Raw genomic sequence first — 22,652 nt, 5'->3', positions numbered from 1 at the left:
ATTGTTTACTGCTACTTGTGTAATGATGTTTAGTTCTATCTCGAAGTTATTTTTTGTCATGGGAATTTCTGTCAGTCTATGGTAGGCTGCTAATTTGTGATGTGTAGGATGGGATGATGAATTGTGTATGGTTGTGTCAGTATGGGTAGGTTTATGATATACGGAGAACTCATGTTTGTTGTGTAGTCTGGTAATCAGAAAGTTTATGGAATTATTCTGTTCTGTTTCTATTGTAAACTCAATATTACTATGAAGTGAATTAATGTATGATAGAAATTTGGTCAAGTTGTCTGTTAGTTCCTGTAAAGCATACTAGTATATCATCCACGTATCTCTACCAATAGAAGAACTGTTTAAATACGGAATGTTTAGAAATTGTTGTTTCAAGTTGGTTCATAAATATATCTGATAGCAATGGGCTTAGAGGACCATAATAAGTCCTGCACTGTTGTTTGTGTATATTTGATTATTGAATTCAAAATAGTCTTGATTTATGCAAATTTCAAGGAGGTGTAAAATTTCAGATGTAATGATCGGATTTGTACTATTATGGTCTAAATTATGGATTTAGTTAAAAATCTTTTATTGTTAGATAAAATGAACTTCCATCAAGTAACGGTCGAATCCATCAATAGGGATGTTCACAAAAAATTTAAAAGTCATTTCAAACATGTAAAACGATTAAGAAACACCCTAGGAATAATTGTCCAAAATTTCAACAAAATTGAAAAAGCCTTTCTATAAAAAATCTTTATTAGAAATCTAGCATTATTTTAAATTTCAAGAACGCTTCTCTATTGGCCTGACGTCACTAGTTGCATACCCCAAGCGCGCGCCATTCTCATAGTGTTACTGTTTACCTGTTTGACGTTTCAGGTCATTTTATTTTGTTCTCTTCTTGTTTTATCAGGGTTAAAGTGGAGTTTTATAGTGAATTTGTTTAGTTTAAAGTGGATAGACTGTTTGTAAGGACATATTTTGGGTTTTACAAAAATAAACAAATAAAAGGGAAGAAGGTTTTCAGAAAGCCGATTCGTATAAACTACCGACTGTAGTGTAGATGTAACAATGGTGTATGATTTATTGGCATCTTGTAAAAAAATAAATCTACCACAACTTTACTGAGTGTATATTCCATATAATTTTCCATGTCTTCTTTAAGCTAAAAAAATAAATGCTTAATACTCCACAAAAAAAAATAGAGAAAGTTGTATGCATGCATTGTACGCATGCATATTGTATACATAAATTGGCTGGTTATTACTTACTTTACCTTGGTTAGGTGTATTAAAAATATTTTTATTCTTCTTCATGTGCCTTGTCCGTTGTGGACGTTGGCTATCATCATGGCAATTTTAATTTCATTTGAGGCGTTTCTGAATAACTCGATCGATTTTTGTCCAAATCATTGGCGTAAGTTTTTAAGTCATGAGTGTCTTTTCTTCCGGGTCCGCGTTTGCTCTCTATTTTACCTTGCGTTATCAGTTGGAGTATACGATATTTATCATGCCTCATGATATGACCGAAATATTTAAGATTTCGTTTCTTAATTGTAAAAGAGATTTCTTTTTGTTTTCCCATTCGACGCAATACCTGTACGTTGGTGTGGGTCGCCCAGGATATTTTGAGGATATGTGGGTACACCCACATCTCGAATGCCTCTAGCTTTTTCATTAATGTTTCCATTATTGTCCAGGCCTCTGCGCCATATAGCAAGACCGGAAATAATAACATTTTAGCAGCCGCATTTTTAGTGGGAGAGATATTATGTCGCAATGGGTGAAAATATTTCTCATGCATGTTGTTAAATGTTGCTATGTCCTTTTCAACTCTAGATCTTATTTCGGTTGTTTCGTATTTCGAGTTGACAACTGTTCCAAGGTAAAAAATATTTTTGAACTTGGGTATTATACATTTTCATTTCAACCAATCTTCTCACTAAATTATTAATGATTTTAATATAATATAAAGTCATACCTACATCCACATGTAGTTATTTCAAGGTTTACTTTTACTGTATGTATTATTAGAATCCCGTTTTTAGGAATATCCCAGTTTAAGGAATACAAATTTGAGGTCCCGAAACTTTTTCATTTACTTTTTAAGGGGGTAGGTGCAAAATCTTGGTCCAATGCTATTTAAATTCATTCATTTTTTTCGAATCCTGAGAAAACTAATAAGTATTTTTGAAAAATGTAAATGCAGAAAGAACAATTGCATTATTACCCAGGGCCGAAAGTCTCTGGAAAACTTCTATAATGTTTATTTTATTAAGTTAGTTCTTTAAGTTAGTTATTTTAAGTTCTAGCTGCAACAAACCATTTCTTTTTCTGTTTTAAATTGGCTGGAACGGTAATAAAAATCTTATCAGAACTGTTTTTTGATGTATTTACACACCCAGGAACAAAACACCACTTATTTGGCTTTATTTTTAATAACTAAATACGTAAAAAACTGCGCACATTCAAATACACTGAGTAAATAAGTATACAAAACTAGTCGTCGATCAAAGACGTTACGACTGCTGACGTCACAGACCGTAGCCTCGCTGCATGGTACCGTTTTTCTAGCCTCCAAGAAAATCAACATTATGAACTCATTTATCTTAAAAAATATACTTTTTTAAACAGTTTTATGATTGTTACGTTTTTATATACCTTGTAATCTATTGAATTTAACTATATTTAAAAATTAGTGAACATCCCTATTGTTTAGTTCTTCGTTTCTCGTCACTTCTGGTGGTGGTGGTTCATTATCGTCACCTTTTATTTAGCAAATAGGGATCGAAAGTAGTCTACCCATGTTTCCTTCTGAATGTGTTTCGTTTTTATTAGTTCGTTCATCTATTTTCTTTGTCCTCTCTTCTCCATATTTCTTTTTTTGTTCCGTAGAAGTCGCGTTCTATCCGTTTTGAGAAGCTCTCCCAGTGTTCTCTTTTTCTTCTTTTATTCACATTTTGTCTTCACTTCCTCTCTAAGCCACGGGGTTTTCTTTTTTGATATAGGTATGTATGTTGATAAGTATTCCGTGGATTCCGTATTTAGTCCAGACTTTTTTATGTTGGATGGGAGTATATCTTTGTTGGTTATTAGACAATGTTGTTGTAGAGAATTCTTAGATGCTCTGGGTACATACTCATCAAAATAAAACAAACTGTAAAAACGCTTAGGCGGATGAGGGTAGCGCACTGTAATAAAGTAAATTGAAATATTAGCGCATCCTATTTTTCCGGTAGTAAACAAAGAGAAGAGCGAGGAGGGTAAAAATCGATGAGGGAAGTACATATTTGTCCCGAAGATTGACATAAAATATATGCAAATCATTCAAGCTGTGGTATCTGTATTCTGTGATGCCAATTTTGCTTTCTACTATGCATCATGAGTCATGACAATGTTTTCATGTAATTCTGGTTGGTATAATTAACTACCAGAATTAGTTCCACTATATGATACAATTGAGATAAAAATTTAATTGTTTGAAAAAATAGCATAATTACGACCTGTTCAAAAAGCATCATTAAGGTTTATTACATAAAAAATCTCTAGTTACACATACAACATTATCGTGTATGGTTCAATAAACACATTAAAATCTAAAAATAACAAGGACAACTAATAACACAAATTTCCATGTCAAAGCTAATCTTCCCGTGTGTAGATATCGTGACCACATAGGTAAATTCTACACAGTGGAGTAGTAAAAATTTGAAACGTTAAAAGGGTAAACCCTCAGATGACATGATTTTAGGTAAACAAACTGTATATGTGATAGGAATTATGTAAATAGTTAATGTTTTATAGGTAGAATTTGTGCTAGGAACTTAGTCGTGCGTCAGTGATCAGCTGTTAATTTTATGCTGTTAGTCACGTGCTGATAGTCACGTACAGTTTGTCTAATTTACTTACCGTTGCACGTCATTATCTATGTCAGAGATCTAAGTTGACATTATTGCCAAAGTTTAAAAAAATCCTGAATCCATTTTAAATCAAATAGATCACATAATTATTGCAAACTTGGATTATACAACACGACAAATTAATATTCAATGTAAATAAATAAAAACATCAGAAATAGAAAACTAGAAAAATAAATATAATAAAACAAATACTTAAAGTAAAGAATAAAAACAAATCTAAAGTGTCAATACCGCAACTGTCAAATAAATGTTACCAATTTATGCCAAAATGTCACCTTCGTTCGATTACAGTTACAGTGTGTTCCGAACAAATGTGCTTCATAAAAACGTTTTATAATCCATTTATACAAATTAAACGAAACATATTATTGTGTATTTTTTTAAGTTAACATTAATAGAAATCTTCAAATATTATTTCTACGCGTATATAATAAAATATGTTTAGTGGCTGTAATTCCAGTGTACTCGGCAAAAGGATTCTAAAAAAGAACACACCTACCGCCTAAATATTTCGTGTTGGTACCATGTAGGCTATGACGAGGATGACGTGCAACGGTAAGTAAATTACATGGATTATAGGTACATAGTGAAAGGGAAAAAAGCTAGTTTGAGAAACCTCAACAAGGAACAAGGAACTAAAACGAAGTTGCAAGGCTGATAAAAAACAATACTATGAGAATATAATATGTAAAGAAATTGAGAGTGACGATCAAAAAAATCAGCCGAGAGCTATATAACAAGAGACTTCAATGCCATAACTTAGGCAGTTGAAGACCAAATGGACACCCTGAGAACTAACAGAAGATATAGCAGAGACATGGGGATTAAATTGATGGGATCTATATAAAGATGATCAACGTCAGGAACTTGTTCACCAAACTCCTCAATAAATGAAAGAAGATCCTAATTTTTCAAGAATGAAATAAGACTGGCGATCAGTAAACTCAAGAATAATATACAACCAGATCCAGGTATGATAACAGCAGAAATTCTCAAAGCCATAGAAGAAATAGGATAAAATTAAGTCAGCTTTCGTAAATGTGACAACTATAATAGAGCCATCTCTCTTATCTCACATACCAATAAACTAATGCTACACGTAATCAATGAGAGAGTGAAAACTATCGTACAAAGAGAAATACCATAAGCGCAAACTGGATTTACGAAAAGTAGGGGTTGTCAAGAACACTTTTGAACAAAGCACAAATAATAGAAAAATCTAGGGAATTAATATCCCACTATACATTTGCTTTATAGATTATCGCAAAGCGTTCGACAGGGTCAAATGGCAACACTTACGGCAGATACTAAAAGACATAAGCGTACCTACCACAATGCTTAATTTCGCTTATAACTGAACTGTATGAACGCATTACTGAAAAACTTAAGTTACTAAGAAAAAGTGCTTGACACACTCTCAAACAAATTTCATTCAGAACAAGGTTTCAGAGATGTAGGCTGTCTCCACAATTATTTAACATATATGGAAAGCAAATTCTGAGTAGAGCGCTTATGAGAAAATGGCATCTTAATAAATGACCGAAAAATAAATAATCTACATTTTGCAGATGACATTTACAAAAAGTTAAGAGTTAATTGAACTAATTCGATTGGTTAACTAAAGTCAACTATTTGGTCTCTGCAGTTAATCGGAAAAGACAAAGATTATGATAGTGGATAGAGTGCATAACAATCATCCACACAAAGTTACTACCTACGATTGAGGTTGAAAAATCCAGAATATTCAAATCTAATTTCCTTTTAATTTTCTGAGAACGATTTCCGGAGTGGAAATGGTAACGTCAAACAGTAGTTTATTTAAGAAATATAATTTTCATTATCTACACCAACAATTGTAGCTCATTACTGCCTCAGTAAATAAAAAAAGCTAGAGTTTTGTATACAATCAACTTAAAATTAATATTTTGCATTAGTGCATTTAAATAATTAATTTTATTTACTACATACAATTGTTTACCTTTTAATAACATAACCTTAATATTACTTTTTCTTCTTATAATTTTTTTGGGCTATGGCTTTGACAATTGTCCAGTAACCATGACCAATATGATTGGCCAATATAATTAAAAGTGCGAAAAATGTTGCCGAGCTTTGAAACCAGGTGTCGCTTTTCCGAACTTGCACGGTCCCAATAGTTCATGTATTACTCACAAGAAAACCGTAGAACATTGTTCATCAAGCTGATTGTTCATCAACTTTCATTTCGTTGGGTTTTTTAGGTACTGGGATGAACACAAATATTAGACATTCTTTCGGAATTTTCCCAGAATCGTAGGTATATTTCATTGAATAATTTCACTACAAATGTATGACGAACATTATAGTATGATGAAGATTACGAGTATACATACTTTGTACATACATCATTTGATTTGTTATTAGTGGCGTCATTTGCGCATGATTTCCGGATTATCGAAACTATAGGTTTTCCAAAAAATCTAGCATTCTAAACTCTAAACGTTATTTTAACCAGCAGTCTTTGTTAATTTGACTTCAAATATTTAAGGAGGCAATGTAACATAATTCAAGCTTTTGTGAGTTCCGTTTTAAAACACTCGCCAACTTTAAATTCCTATTAACGCTTTTAAATATTTATTTTTTGGCTTGCAATAACCTTTCTTGCAACGTCCGTGTTTGTTTTGAAGAATAATGGAAAATCCATTATGAGTTTGACTAAATATAACGAACGGCTCGAAATTTAATCTCGAGTTTTCGTAAAATCATAAAACGAAAACAAACAACGATAGAAACGGCTAGAAATGGTTTTCGAATAATTGTGGATTTCCACCAAAAATATTCATAAATAATACGAAAAACAAGCAGATGAATTGCTAAAAGTACCATAATAAAATATTTTTTTCTACGACTGTTTAATAATATGCTCATTATTTGCTATTTTTGAATAGATATAACACCCATTACTTTACCCGTGAGTAATAGTTTATTACTCACGGGCTGAAGTTAGGTTCAACTGGCGAATACCACTTTTAATATTAGTCTTATATAATAGGTAAACTGTAAAATAAAATTACTTACTTAAACTTGTTTATTTAACACAATAATTATTGTAATGAATATCAATAATTAACTTCGAAACATTTTTAAAGGAGTTTTAACTGTAATAATGCGTTAGTATATTTTTTACTTTTATACCTTGTTTACTATTATGAATTTTGACGTTTACCATTTTCAATGACAGTGGCATTAGCCATAGTATTTGGTGTGTTTATTGGAATTTAAAACTTATATTGTGTCTATTTTATAAATTTATCTTGTGTTATATATTCTAAATATACTATAACATATTATAGATAGTTACATTATTATATTATAGATAGTTAAATATTAATATGCATTTATAACTTTTTAAAAATACGTCCACGCACCTGTATAGTATAGTATAGTTGATCCAAAAGATGGCATAACCCAGACATCCAAAGTGAAAGTTATCCTTCAACACCAAATTGTTCTATATGGTCCACACAATGTCCAGAAAAAAGTCACACCATTTTGAGCGTCGTGTTTGGGGGGGAGAGGGGGGAGAAATCGGTAAATTCGTAGTTTTTTACGTTTTTCTACATTGTAGAAAATTGTTCTACATTAAATTTGAAATAAAAAAGGCCCTATGCATAATCTTTCTAAAATGCATGGTTCCAAAGTTACGGAGGTAGTATAGTATAGCTGGTCCAAAAAAAGGCCTAACCCAAACATCCAAAGTAAAAGTTTTCCTCCAACACCAAATTATTCTGTATGGTCCACATATTGTTCAGTAAAAAGTTACACCATTTTGAGCGTCCGGTTTGGGGGGCAGATGGGGGGAGAAGTCGGTAAATTAGTAGTTTTTTTACGTTTTTCGTCAATATTTCTAAAACTATGCTTTAGCGTAAACAATGTTATATACAAAAATGTTCTACATGAAATTTAAGACAAAAAATATTGTATACATAATTGTTGTAACATCAACGGTTCCAGAGTTACGGAGGGTGAAAAGTCGAGGTTTTCGATACTTTTTATATTTTTTGGGCAATATATGGTATAACTATACCAAAAACCCAGACATCCAAAGTGAAAGTTATCCTCCAACACCAAATTGTTCTATATGGTCCACATAATGTTCAGAAAAAAGTCACACCATTTTGAGCGTCGGGTTTGGGGGGGAGAGGGGGGAGAAATCGGTAAATATAAAAAGTATCGAAAACCTCCACTTTTCACCCTCCGTAACTCTGGAACCGTTGATTTTATAACAATTATGTATAGAACCTTTTTTGTTTTAAATTTTATGTAGAATATTTTTCTATAGAACATTCTTTACGCTAAAGCATAGTTTTAGAACTATTGACGAAAAACGTAAAGAAACTACTAATTTACCGGCTTCTCCCCATCTCCCCCCCCCCCCCTCAAACCGGACGCTCAAAATGGTGTAACTTTTTACTAAACAATATGTGGACCATATAGAACAATTTGGTGTTGAAGGAAAACTTTTACTTTAGATGTCTGGGTTAGGCCTTTTTTTGAACCAATTACACTATACTACCTCCGTAACTTTGGAACCGTTCATTTTAGAAGGGTTATGCATTGGGCCTTTTTTATTTCAAATTTAATGTAAAACAATTTTGTATAGAGGGTTGTTCATGCTAAACCGCATAATTTTAGAAATATTGACGAAAAACGTAAAAAACTACGAATTTACAGATTTCTCCCCCCTCTCCCCCCCAAACCCGACGCTCAAAATGGTGTGACTTTTTTCTGAAAATTATATGGACCATATAGAACAATTTGGTGTTGGAGGATAACTTTCACTTTAAATGTCTGGGTTTGGGTCTAACTATACCATACTATGTAATAGTCATTTCCTATTTATTACAATGACAGTAGGTACAAAATACTTATAATTTTTCGGACATGAAAATAATTTGAATCGACTATTTCTTGTTGTGTCTTTTACACTACATAATTAAGACAGCATTGCTAATTAATAGTAAGCAAACAATAATTATTCAGCCGTGTACTATTGGTAAACAAAATTTATTTTTGTAAATTATAATTTTAATCTCGAATAGTTGATAATTATGTTGTTTTACTAATTAAAATAAAAAATGTTGTAGAAAAAGTATAGTATTCTACTTGCATGTAATGGCTATTACTCACTCTGATGAATTACGACACTCGCCTACGACTCGTGTCGCAAACTTCATCATTCATTTATCAGTCATTTATTTTTAATTTGGTGTGTGTGAGTGAATAATGTTCAATGTGGTGTCAAAATGAATGGCGTCAATATTTTATTAATTTGATGTACGCGGGTGACACGGTGTTAATTGCAAGCAATTATGAAGAACTTCAACATCTGATTAATAGGATTAAAACAACTTGAGATGAATATGGACTCAAGCTAAACACTGCAAAGACAAAGGTGATGGTTGTCAGTAAAAGGCCAATACAACCGGAAATTGTAACAGCTTATGGTGAACAACTGGAGAGAACTAACAGTATCACCTACCTTGGTTGTAATGTAAATGAGAACTGGGACATGAAAAAAGAAATTAGAATTTCTATAGAGAAGGCCAGAGCTGCATTCTTTAAGATGTGGGTACATTAGAGAGTTTTTAAGCCCCTTATTTCAGCAACGTTAAACGTTATACGCTATTCTGCTCATGCGCATTAACTGAAAAATAACGTATTACTTTATTAACGGATAAGGTATCACCTTATTTAGGTAGAAATAAGGTTCACGTTATTAAGGGATTACGTATTTGTAAGATTGCCAGATGTCATATATCTAAATCATAAAAAACGAACAAAAAGGTCATACGAGCTGAACCAAAGACAACTAGAATAAAAAATTGTAATGATGTATAAAACTGTAATCAAAATTTGTTTTTCTTAAAAACTATCAGGTAATAAAACATATATTATATAATTGAATATAATCTGCTTGGCAACCTTGGTAGAATAATTCTAAATTACACCATTTCTTGAGAAATCTGACACTTGATTGAATTGTCTTGTTAAACTTAGGATGGATGTTTTGTGTTTCTAAAGTAGTAAATTGTCTTTGGTGAACGTCTTAATACATTTTCTTCTATTATGGCAAATAATTCAATAAAATAAGTCCAACTACAACTGCCGTTTTGTAGGTTACGTTTGCCAAATGTCAATTAACGTTAACCTATCTGCGTATTTTCTGAAGGGCTTCAAAAACTATTTTAGGCAAACACGTTATCCCTTATTTATCACTCAGTGCGCATGACAAATATAACGTTTTACGTTTAACGTACGTCAAAAAGTAGAGGGTCTAAAATCTCTCTAATATTACTTTGAGGGCCCGTTATAATCTAGAACGCTAATCAAAAATGGAATCAACTGATCATTATCAAATACAGTTCATCTAATTTACTTACCGTTGCACGTCATTATCTACGTTAGAGATCTAAGTTGACATTGTTGCAATTACAAAAAATTCTTGAATTAGTTTTAAATCGAATACGTCACACAATTTTTGCGGAAGTGGATTATACAGCAAAACAAATTAATATTCAATGTAAATAAATAAAAATAGAAACCAAGAATTAAGTTATAATCTTACATTAAAGTACATAATAAGAACTGTAAATATAATAAAACAAATACTTATAGTAAAGAATATAAACAAATATGAAGTGTCATTACCGCAACTGTCAAATAAATGTTACCAATATTTGCCAAAATATCACCTTCGTTCGATTATAGTTACAGTGTATTCCGAACAAATGTGCTTCATACAAACGCTTTATAATCCATTTATACAAATTAAATGAAACGTATTATTGGGTATTTCTTTAAGTTAACATTAATAGAAATCTTTAAATATTATTTCTACGCGTATATAATAAAATATGTCTAGTGGCTGTAATGCCAGTGTATTCGGCAAAGTGATTCTAAAAAAGAACACACCTACCGCCTAAATATTTCGTGTTGGTATCATGTGACGTCACGGGCTATGACGCGGATGACGTGCAACGGTAAGTAAATTAGATGGAGTATATTAATTACTGTCACCAACTGTCAATGTCAACTTTGATTGGGTTGTTGAAAACATAATTGATTACAATTATGAGATTAATTGATTAGTTAATCAATTATGTTAATAGTTGTTATGTTAATTAATAATTAATTAATCAATCAATTATGTTAATAATAATTATCATAATGATAATTAACATAATTGATTACAATCAACTGATTGGCGTACGAACAACGGATTTTGTTATTTGATAGTTGTTAAGGGGACTTGATTATAATCAACTTCTTGATTAGCGTTCGAACAACCGACCCTAAGTCTGAAAATTAGATTGATGAGATGTTATGTGTTCGCTACTCTTTTAATGTTGTCGAAGGTTGGACTTTAACGGACACACTTCTAAAGAAACTGGAAACCTTTGAAATCTGGGTGTATTGGAGAATCCTACAAATAAGTTGGGCGGATAGAGTTCGTAGCGAAGTTGTTTTGCATCGGATGGGAAAAGTTACGGAAGTCGTCAGAACAGTTAAAAATCGCAAACTTGAATATTTTGGCCATGTTCTGCTACACCCAGGGAGACATAATACACTCCACTTAATAATACAAGGCAGTGTAGACGGAAGAAGTTGGCCAGGTCGAAGACGAACGCCACGGCCTAGAAACCTGAGAGAATGGTTTAACAGATCCTCAGCATCCCTTTTCCTACCTGCCGTCGTCAACACAATTACTATAGCCAGTTTAACAGCCAACGCTCGGTAATCGAGCACGGCACATGAAGAAGAAGTATAAGTGACGTAAATCAATAATTTGCATAGTCTGTTTCAACATTTTTGGCCGATTTGACATTGAAAACCACTCAAGTTAGATAAAACTTTTAGTCACATTAAATTTGAGTCAATTTAGATCGAAAACATGCATTCTTTCGGAAAAAATCAAGCAAGCTTAGGCCGATTACAAACGAACCGCTTTTTGAAGTCAAAGTCGACAGCAAAAAGTCGAGCGTTTGTGGTTGTCTGTCGCTACTTGAAGTCGTCATTTAACAACAATGTAAAACGCATTTCCTTTTCACACGGGCGACAGAAGTTGTAGTGCAGTCGAGAAAACGCGTGTGTGAAAAGAAAATGCGTTTTGCATTGTTGATAAATGACGACTTCAAGTAGCGACAGACAACCACAAACGCTCGACTTTTTGCTGCCGACTTCGACTTCAAAAAGTGGTTCGTGTGTAAGCTGCCGTATATTTTTGTCTATACGCTATAAGAGCGTCTTCATTTGGAGTCACAGAAAGGATTACTGTTTCTGTTCAAATCTCTTAAGTACAAATCTCGTTAAGTTCAAATCCCTTAAGTGGCGGTATGCGCCAAAACAAAGGACACTGAAATCAGGAAGCCTGTGAAATATAATCGCGTCATATGAAACAAGTGACAATAGTTGTCACGGTATTTTTAAACATTGTTTATTCTAACAAACTGTCAAAAAGGTTCGAAATGGTGCTTACAACGCAAGAAAAAATATTTATTATTGAGTATTATTTCCGCTCATACGGGAATGGACGATCAAATGGACCTAGTTTGTAAATGGTTGCCAATCAATTTCGGGAAGAGTTTCAGAAGCCTGCACCGACTAATAAGGACTTGTTAAGAGTCATTGCAAAATTTCGACGAACAGGAAGCCTTCTATAGAAGTGATAACTCAACGCAAAAGCTGTACTGGTCGTCCAGTTACAGTGACAACAAATGCGAATCAAGGAAGGCTATTTCAACAGGTGTTAGAATCACCAAAAAGAAGTCTCCGCAGAACATCTCTAAAAATGAATTTGAGTGAAACGTCTACCCGAAGAATGTTTAAGAAGATTGGTGGTTTTCCCTATAAAATACAGATTGGGCAACACTTGACAAGACAAGACAAGAAATCAAGAGTTGTTTGTTTGCTTCTTGGCAATGATTTATGAACAACCCCTATTTTTTTCTAATATGTGGTTTACAGACGAATGTCACATCCATCTGAATGGATTTATCAATTGACAGACCAATCCTTTTCTTGGTTTTGAAGGACCAGACATCATCGTTCATCGTAGAGAAACCTCTTCATAGTGACCGTGTGACGATTTGGTGCGCAGTGTCAGGTAAAGGATTTATTGGGCCCTTACTTCGTGGAAGACGAGCGTAGAAGCCCCAGTACACTAAATCAAGTGCGATATAGAGAACAAATTTTGACACCATTTTTTATTGATCTCAGACAATTCTGTCGTGCCACAAACATACAGTTGAATACCCAATGGTTCCAACAGGATGGGGCTACTTGTCATACCACGAGAACATCCTTAGATCTGATTCGAGAAAATTTTGAAGACCGCGTAATTTCCCGTAACACGAATTTTCCTTACCCTTCTTATTCACCTGATCTAACAACTCTTGATGCTTACGTATGGGGTATGCTGAAACAAGCCGTTTTTACAGAAAACCCACCGGTAACTATTGATAAACTCCGTGAAAAAATTTTGAACTTTTTCAAAAGAATGCAGCAGCCTATTTTTAATAACATGCTAAGCAATATTGTTCGGCGATATAGAAGCAAAACTTAAAATTCGCATTATGTATTTGAAATGTTGTTATTTAATTTTTCATGTTTAATAAAGCTTTAGTTTTTCAGTGTCGTTTGTTTTGGCGCATACTGTATTATCTTGATAGGCATTTCGACAACATATTGAATATCTACAAGAAGTACTCTCTTTTTATACGTATTGATACATGTGGTTGGGTATAATATTTGTTTAGTTCAGGTGGAATATAATCAAATTATTTATTTTGCCACTTGAATTATATAAAATATATGCAAAATACATAATAAGCAGGTTTTTCAGAATAAATGTTTCATCTCAGCTTGGGAATTGTTATATTCTAGCGAATATTTAATTTGTTCTCTCCAGTATAAACTATTACCAGAAAAATTTAATATACTTTCCAAATACCTACAACTCGTTAAAATCCTGGCTGTTCGTTTAAAAATGCTCAAATTTAAACCGAAAGTTCATTTGGACCGTGTATACATTTCCCTGAAATCGGTTTACATAGAACGCTCATTTAAAAGGCTTAATTGTCAAAAGAAAATGCAACGAGTTGCAACTAAACTGCTTGTATGTATATGCAAAAGTTGAAAGGATTCTATTTTCACTGTTTCTCTTTTTTTTTGCAGACGGAAATGGCTGCCACCTCCACTTCGAAAATTGTCACAGGGTAAAGTGGACAAAGCGCAAGCCAACACACCACCACCCCTCAAAAAGACTGGTTCCGATAAGAGAATAAAGGTAACTGTAGTTTTTGATTTCGTTTTAGTCTAGTTTTATCGGTTGACCGTCTATCGACGATTTTTGATACGCGAAAGGGATATCTGCGCGGATTTGTGCAGTCTCATAATGTCGTGTATAACAGGCAGATGTTATCGTAAACCCATAATCGGTTTTCAGAAATGATTGTTCTTTTTCCATTGGTGTTATACATGTTAGAATATATTTATTATTACAGGATTATAGATCATGGAGTAAAACGTAAAATGCGACGGTATTGTATGTGATAAATCATCAGCGTGGTCATTACCCTCTTTATTATTGTCATAATCATCATCATTAATAACACTACCAGTAGTTCTCATTTCTTGCGTAGACATGATCCCTTCTAGTTTGCTCCGCATGTTTTTATATTTTTTCCAAAATTAAAATCATTCTGCCTGTATATTTGCTTTTTGTACTTGATCTGTCACTTCTTTGTCGAGGTCTCCATAGCTGGTTAGTGTAATTCCAGGGTATTTTATTTCCATTACTTGTTCAATACTGATGCCATCAATTTCTATTTTACATCTAATTTGTTCTTTGCTGATAATTATTGTTTTAGTTTTCTGATGTGAAATTGTCGTATTAAATTCTTTTGCTCTTATGTTAAATCTATGGACATGTCTTTCCAGACTATCTTCATCTTGGGCTATCAATATTGCGTCGTCTGCGTAACAGTAGGTATTTTTACTTCTTTGTTTTCCATCCTATATCCTCTTTGATTTTTGACATTTTTGATGACTTCCATTTTGTTGTTTTGGTCGATGTTTTCCCTAGTTTTTATGGTATTCGGGGAAATTCTCTATTATACAGAAGATGGATTACATCTTTGAGTCTTACTCTGTCAAATGCTTTCTTCAAGTCAATCAAACACAGAAATTTTGGTAATATTACATCTTTACACGATATTCCAGTACGAAAACACTCTTTTCCTTCTGTTAAACTTATTCTCTGATTCATTCTATTCTATTCTATTAGCCTTGCGACATCCAATATTGGACATAGGCCTCCCCTTCGCTCCTCCATCTTTCTCTATCCTGAGCCATGTGCATCCATTTTGAGCCTGCTTGGTGTTTTAGGTCATCTACCCATCTCATCTGTGGTCTTCCTCTCTTTCGTTTATATGTCCATGGTCTCCACTCTGTAATAATTTTATTCTATCTTTCGTCTTTTTGTCTAATCATATGACCGGCGAATTTCCATTTTAGTTTAGCTGTTTGACGAGTAGCGTCTTTAACTTTTGTGATATTTCTTACCCAGGAATTCCTTTTTCTATCTGACAGTCTTACGTTAATCATTTGTCTTTCCATTGCTCTTTGTGTTTTCGCAATTCTGTCCATATTCGCTTTTGTGAACGTCCAAGTTTGACATCCATACGTAAGGACCGGAAGAATACATTGGTCGTAGATTTTCGTTTTTAGATATTGAGGGTATTTTTTATTCTTCAATATGAATCTGAGCTTACCAAACGAGGCCCACGCTAACTTCGTTCGTCTCTTTATTTGTGCTGTTTGGTTGTCTCTATTCAATTTTATTATTTGTCCCAAGTATATGTATTCATTCACTTCCTCTATTTGGTTTTGTTTAACTACGATTCTTAACTCATCCTCTTGATTTGTTATCACTTTTGTTTTGCTGTAATTCATATTTAATCCAACTTTACAGCTTCGTGGTCTAGTTGTTGTATCATTATTTGTAGTTGTTCCCTGTCTGTAGCGATAATGACGATATCGTCAGCGTATCTTCGTCAGGTGATTTAAGTATTGGCCGTTAATGATGATTCCATATTCTTCCCATTGTAATCTCTTGAAATTGTCTTCTAGAGCTTGGTTGAAGAGCTTCGGCGAAATCGTATCTCCCTGTCTAACGCCCCTGATTCATTAGTTCTTGTAAAAAATTTTAGTTGTAAGTTTTAGGGTAGTATTTAACAAGTTTATGCCTCTGTAGTTTTCTGGCTGTTTTTATCTTCTGTTTTGAATAGTAGAATTATCTTTCTCCATTCTTCCGATATTTTTCTTCCGCCCGTCTATTCTTATTCCGCCTTTACTTACAAATTTTCTGTTCTTGTTCTTTTCATGATACTTATATTATTCGACCATTTATCAAAACGACGCGACGGTTAAACTGCAAAACCTCGTAAGTCGATTTTTAGTCCATTATGACTTTTATACTATGTTGGTTTATATTTTTACATATATTTTAAATTACGAAAGCTTGTAAGTCAGTATTTAAATTTATTGGTACTAGCGACATCTACAAAAACCTCGTAAGTAAGATTTTAAGTTACAAAAACTCGTAAGTCGCTTTTTGACAAATAAAAAGAATATTGTTGAATTTTACTTAATGGTAATGTAATCGTTCCCTAAAAAGGACCCTATACACAAAAAACGAATAAATTGAATCTTACATAAAGAAGGCAAAATGTTTTTCGTCTCTCTTCTAAAGTTACATAAAACTGACTTACGAGGTTTTGCAGTTTAACCTTCGAAAAACTTCTTTTGTTAATGTCCTTTTTTTCTAGCTTCTCCGTACAAACTCTGTATTTTTAATGTGTGCTATTATTTTTAAAACATGTTCTATCTCTTAGTCTATTCTTATTTTATTCCTAGTATTATACAGTGATGAGCGCGCTAATAACCGGCAAAATAGCGCAAAAGATGGAAAATGTAATGTATTGCGAAACAAAAAGAGATGAAACTAGTGGAGATGGAAACGATCGTTATAAACGTATAAATTAACATAACATTACACAGTTTCCCACCTTTAGACGTATCAGAGGAGTATGACAACTGTCAATGTGACAGTAGAATTTTATAAAATACTTCTGTCACAGACGTCTAAAGGTGGGAAGCTATGTATCTAATGTAATGTTAATTTATCCGTTTATAACGATCATTTCCACCTCCACTAGTTTCATCTCTTTTTGTTTCGCAATGTATTATGTTTTCCATCTTTTGCGCTATTTTGCCGGTTATTAGCGCGGTCATCACTGTATAGTAAAATATACATACACTTGTACAATTCCCTTATCACTATCACTCGTATTTTATTGTTCAGGTGTGTGTATTCATAAGCTTACTTGATTAAATTTTTCCACGTTTCTACTTACATGATGTCCTCAAGATTAGTAGAATGCTTGGAAAATTGTATTTGGGTGGAAAATTATTTTTTAATCAGGCAGGAAATATTGTTGATATGATCCAAATGATATTGCTTTTATTTCATTTAGTTTGTGATTGTTTTCTAATCTACTAGGGTATGTATATTCTAGTATTGTTTCCGTTTCTTGTTCAGAATTATTTTTCGTTTTCGTTTTCTCTCTAATAATATAAAATTTGTTATGTCATTACATATTTCGAATACTTTCTCTTTCATACACCGACTCACTGACTATAGTCCAGGAACCGAAGCTTTTCACCTCGCAATTTTTACAGAATGGATCGATTTGCTTGAAAATTTGAAAATAAGTAGTGGATAACCCGGGATCAAAATCTATATTATGCCGAAAGACGCTTTTACCATGGGGTGGTTGCCGCCCCATCTCGGAGGTGGAAATATTTCATTATATTTTCACCTCAAAAGTTGATAAAAACATGAGTAAAAAACTTTCTATGCATTTATTTGATAAAATTAATAGTTTTCGGTTTATTCGCTATCGAAAGTGTTAGATGGTATACATTTACGATTTACTCAATTTTTGTCGTAGAAAAAATTGTTACAAACCAAATTCTAAGGGAATTAAAAATAACCTACAATTTCATATTTAGACATTTTTTCGTATATCTGATGCTAATCTTTCTATTCTAAAGAGAATGGCATTTTTTACCAAATTACAAAAATTCGTTATTCGCTTTAAACTTCAGTTTTTTAAAAACTAATCATTCTAAGCCAGTAAAACTTCTAGAATCTATTAATAATACATAAAAAAAGAAGAATGAATAAGGTCAATGACTAAAAACACCGCTAACTTACATTATTATGCTTCCAACTGGATTTCTCCTTTTTTTTTTTCAAAAAAATATATTGATTTTTTAACCGTAGCTTTTTTATTTTTTTTTTAGAAAATTCGGTAAAAAATAATTTTGTCGTAGGTTTTTACAAGACCTATAAGGCTATTAATATTAAATTCTTTTAAAATCCTCAGTCACAAAAAGAGGTGACATTGAAAGGGTTGGTAAAGGTGGTTTTTGCATGTTATTACAAGTTTTAATTGTCAGTAGCTCACTCAATTTTTGCCGTAGAAAAAATTTTTGAAAACCAAGTTCTTGGGAATTAAATAAGCTACAATTTTATATTTAAATATTTTTTCGTATCTCTGATGCTAGTCTGTCTATGCTGAAGAAAAGGGCATTTTTTTACCAAACTACAAAAACTCGTTATTCGCTTTTAACTCGCATTTTTTTTTAAACTAATCATAAGTCGATTAAACTTCCAGGACCTATTAATAATACATAAATAAAGAAGACCAAATCAGATCAATGACAAATTTTAATTAGGGTGGTGATTAGAGGGTTGCTTCCGATCACTTTTTTGCTGAAAAATAGAGACTGAGATTATTTTCATTATAAGTCACTTAATTTTTTGAGCTAGAGACTTTTTTGACTTCTGGAGATAGATATTTTTAAATGCTTTAAATTACTTACAACAAGTTATCCTCGAAAAATGCATAGTTTTCGCGTCTTTTGACTTTGAAACTACAATATTTAGCATTTGACGAAGAAGAGCTAACATATAATAAAGTATTTATAGCTCGATTACTATTCGTCTTAAAGAAAAATTAAAAAAACAGTTTTGTTTATTTAAAAAAAAAAGTAAATTTTTGGTATGTATAGTTGTTTTGATAAAACGAAAACTTATTGAGTTATTAGCAGAAAACTGATTAAAAGCATTGATTTTTTCGATATAAAATGATATAAAACATTGATTTTTTCGATAGCGAATAAATCGAAAACTATTAATTTTGTCAAAAAAATGTATAGAACGTTTTTTGCTTACATAAAATGAATGTTTTTACCAACTCTTGCGGTCAAAATATAATAAAAAATTTCCACCCCCGAAATGGGGTGGCAACCACCCCCATGGTAAAAGCTCCTTTTGGCATCATAGATTTTGATCTTTATCCACTACTTATTCTCAAATTTTTAAGCAAATCGATCCATTCTGTAAACATTGTGAGGTTTTGTCCTATTTTAAACCTCATTACTTGGACTAATATGTACTGTGAATAGACGCCTTACCCCTCCGGCACCTTTAGAATCTGTGCACTATACAACTTATTAAATTTCTAAACATTAATGTGGGTATAAGAATGCAAAATCATGCATACCAGACACCAATTTTACAAATATTTCCTGACCTAATTTCTGTAATAGCCCTCATCAGGGGCACACGACCAAACATCGCAACAATATGTGTAGATAATGCTCGATACTCGATTTCTAAAGCAGCTCTTGGATTCTCGGTCGTTCCAATAACATCATCATCGCAATATTAAATCTTTGCGTACCGCATGGACATTATCTAAACGGATATTAACCGGGAAATTAACTTGTGTGTTCCTGGGAAATCACTCGAGACTCGGGAAAATGGAGAGTGTGTTAAACACGCCTGTTTCCATAGTTTTAGCGAGATGCGTCGCCAAGTTTTGCAACAATTTCATGGTAAATGTATGTTTTATTCACTTTTGATTAGTAAATTAATTTGATTAATAAAATAGTAGTATGTAATAAGATAAACAAGATACTGAAAACAACTGTTTTCTAAATTTTAACAAAGTTTATTAAAATACTACAGCTGTTCTATAAAATGATGGTTATCTTCAGATAAGCGGAAATAAACAAACTAAAACCTAGTAAATGCTTTTGATTCACAAAAGAATATTAGTATGTATCGTCGCTGATTTGCAAAAAGGGGCCAAGTAACATTTTTATATTTTTACTAACTGTTTACTAAGCTCCTTTTTACACAACCAGTTTAAAAAAAATGTTACTTGGCACTAAAAGCTTGGCACTAAAAAACAACAATAAGTAATACGCCTGACACCTTTTTACAGAATAGGTAAAACCTTCGTACCTACCTTTTTTTACATATAACCCCTCGTTTCAATAAAATATCACTTGGCACATTTTTTCAAATCAGCGACGGTATATACACACACCGGCAAAATTAGCCGAACACCTTAAAAATGGGACATGTTTGATGTCTTGAGTTTCCTAAACCACTGGTCCGATTTGAGTGATTCTTTTAGTATTCTATAGCCTTATTATTTAAGAATATCGTTGTATGGGCCATTCCACGAACATACGCCTGTTTTCGATTACTTCGACAACGAATATTTTACTGTGTAACATAAGAAGTACGAAAGTACATGGCGCTAATAATTATTCCAATAAACAACAATGTAATTTGCAATTTACTTTCGTTCTTCTTATTTTGCACAGTAAAATATTCGTTGTCGAAGTAATCCAAAACAGGCGTATGTTCGTGGAATAGGGTATAATAATATTGCTGCTAGACAGGTGAATATCATTTTATACCGGGTGTACCAATCATACTGTGTTTTTTTTTAGTTTGGAACACCCTGTGGAATATTCTAGCATATGTAAAATATTAAAATTAATACTCGATTGTAGACTTAGGCTTTCTTAACATTCTCCTTTTTGATTCATTTATTTATGTGAGATAATAGAAAAGTTATGTGCGTTAACAACTATCCATATTTTTCATCAATAAATCCTCATAGTAGGGGAGGAAAGTATACTAAATTTGCAGTTACTCGAGCGTTATGGAGACCTATTGGTTTGTGAAGAGTATGTGCTAAAATCAGAAAAAGGTTAAGTTAAGTTTTCCATAAAGTGGGGGACTTTTCATGTTTTGATTTAATTTTTTATTTGAAACAATCATTTTTCTCAGATTATAGCGCAATCTATCCATAATTTGAAAAAATGTGTCGAATAAAAGTTGCTTATTTTACGTAAAGAATCCAAATCTGCAATAAAAATTGGGGGATCCTATTTAAGATTTTAAATTAAATCCCCCACCCCACCTCCGTGGGGGCTCCTGACATCCCAAAGAGAGGGTGGGGGGTAAATTAAAATTTTTAAATACGAACCCTGCAATATTTCGCGAAATGAGCATCAGATAGTAAAACTGCAAAATACACCTATTCAATATTTCTTTTTTTTTCACCCCCTCCGTGGCTCAGTGGTAAGAGCGCCTGCCTTTGGATCGAAAAAATCCGAAAGGTTGTGGGTTCGAATGTCACCAGGGTCAGAAATTTTACATTTATTATAAATTAATAAATGAATATAGTTTCTGTCCTTGTGGGATCGGTACTCACCGGAGGGACCGCAGACGTTCGGATACAATTAGCGTCTCTTTGCAAAGACAATGACGTCGACTTTGCAAAGTAACAAGACACTTACTCAACACACACACTACACATGACACTATTAGGTACCTAACTGTTCAAAATTACCGTACCTACCATGCCAATGCCCATTAGTTGTCGAGGTATTAGCTAAATAAAAAAAAATATTTTTTTTTCAAAAATCTACCTAATGGCACCAAACACGACCTCCCACGGAGGTGGGGTGGGAGGATTCTTTAAAATCTTAAATAGGAGCCCCCAATTTTTATTGCAGATTTGGATCCTTGTCGTAAAAATAAGCAACTTTTATTCGCACCATTTTTTCCAATTATGGATAGATGACGCTATAATCGGAAAAAAACGATTGGTGGAAATGGAAATTTAAATTAAAAAATGGAGAGTCCCACACTTTATGGAAAACTTAACTTAACTTTTTTTGGTTTAGCACCCACTCTTCACAATCCAATAGCTCCCCATAACGCTCGAGTAACTGCAAATTTAGCATACTTTTCTCCCCTACTATGAGGATTTATTGATAAAAAACATGGCTAGTTGTTAAAGCACATAACTTTTTTATTTTCCAACATAAGCAAATGAATCAAAAAAGAAAATGTTAAGAAAGCCTAAGGGCCGGTTGTTCGAACGCTAATCAACATTGATCACTATCAAATACTTAATTGCTGTCACAACTGTCAATGTCAACTTTGGTTGGGTTGCCGAAAACATAATTATTGATGACAATTATGAAATTAGTTAATCAATTATGTTAATAATTGTTATGTTAATTGACTAACTAATCTCATGATTATAATTAACTATGTTTTTAGCAACCTAACCAAAGTTGACATTGACAGTTGTGACAGTAATTAAATATTTGATAGTGATCAATGTTGATTAGCGTTCGAAAAACCGGCCCTAAGTCTACAATCGAGTTTTTATTTTAATATTTTATATCCACAGGGTGTTCCGAACTTTAAGAAAAAAACACAGTATGATTGGTACACCCGGTATAAAACGAC

The 22,652-nt window shown here is 32.8% G+C and overlaps 1 protein-coding gene across 5 annotated transcripts in view; it reads left to right on the top strand.

Moving 5' to 3' along the window:
* Positions 1–22,652, top strand: part of LOC126885284 (kalirin) — a 1,143,465-nt gene that overhangs the window by 942,830 nt on the left and 177,983 nt on the right. For all 5 annotated transcript variants that reach the window (XR_007698367.1, XM_050651791.1, XM_050651792.1 and 2 more), the window contains one exon: positions 14,132–14,243. Coding sequence is in view for 4 of the 5 variants with exons in the window: in XM_050651791.1 (XP_050507748.1) it covers positions 14,132–14,243 (112 nt within the window). In the remaining variant the exon portion in view is untranslated. The remainder of the gene's footprint in view (positions 1–14,131; positions 14,244–22,652) is intronic.

This window comes from Diabrotica virgifera, chromosome 5, assembly GCF_917563875.1.
Source record: "Diabrotica virgifera virgifera chromosome 5, PGI_DIABVI_V3a".
NCBI lineage: Eukaryota > Metazoa > Arthropoda > Insecta > Coleoptera > Chrysomelidae > Diabrotica > Diabrotica virgifera.
The sequence above is the reverse complement of the archived record's forward strand: the minus strand, read 5'-3'. Positions and strand labels throughout refer to the sequence as shown.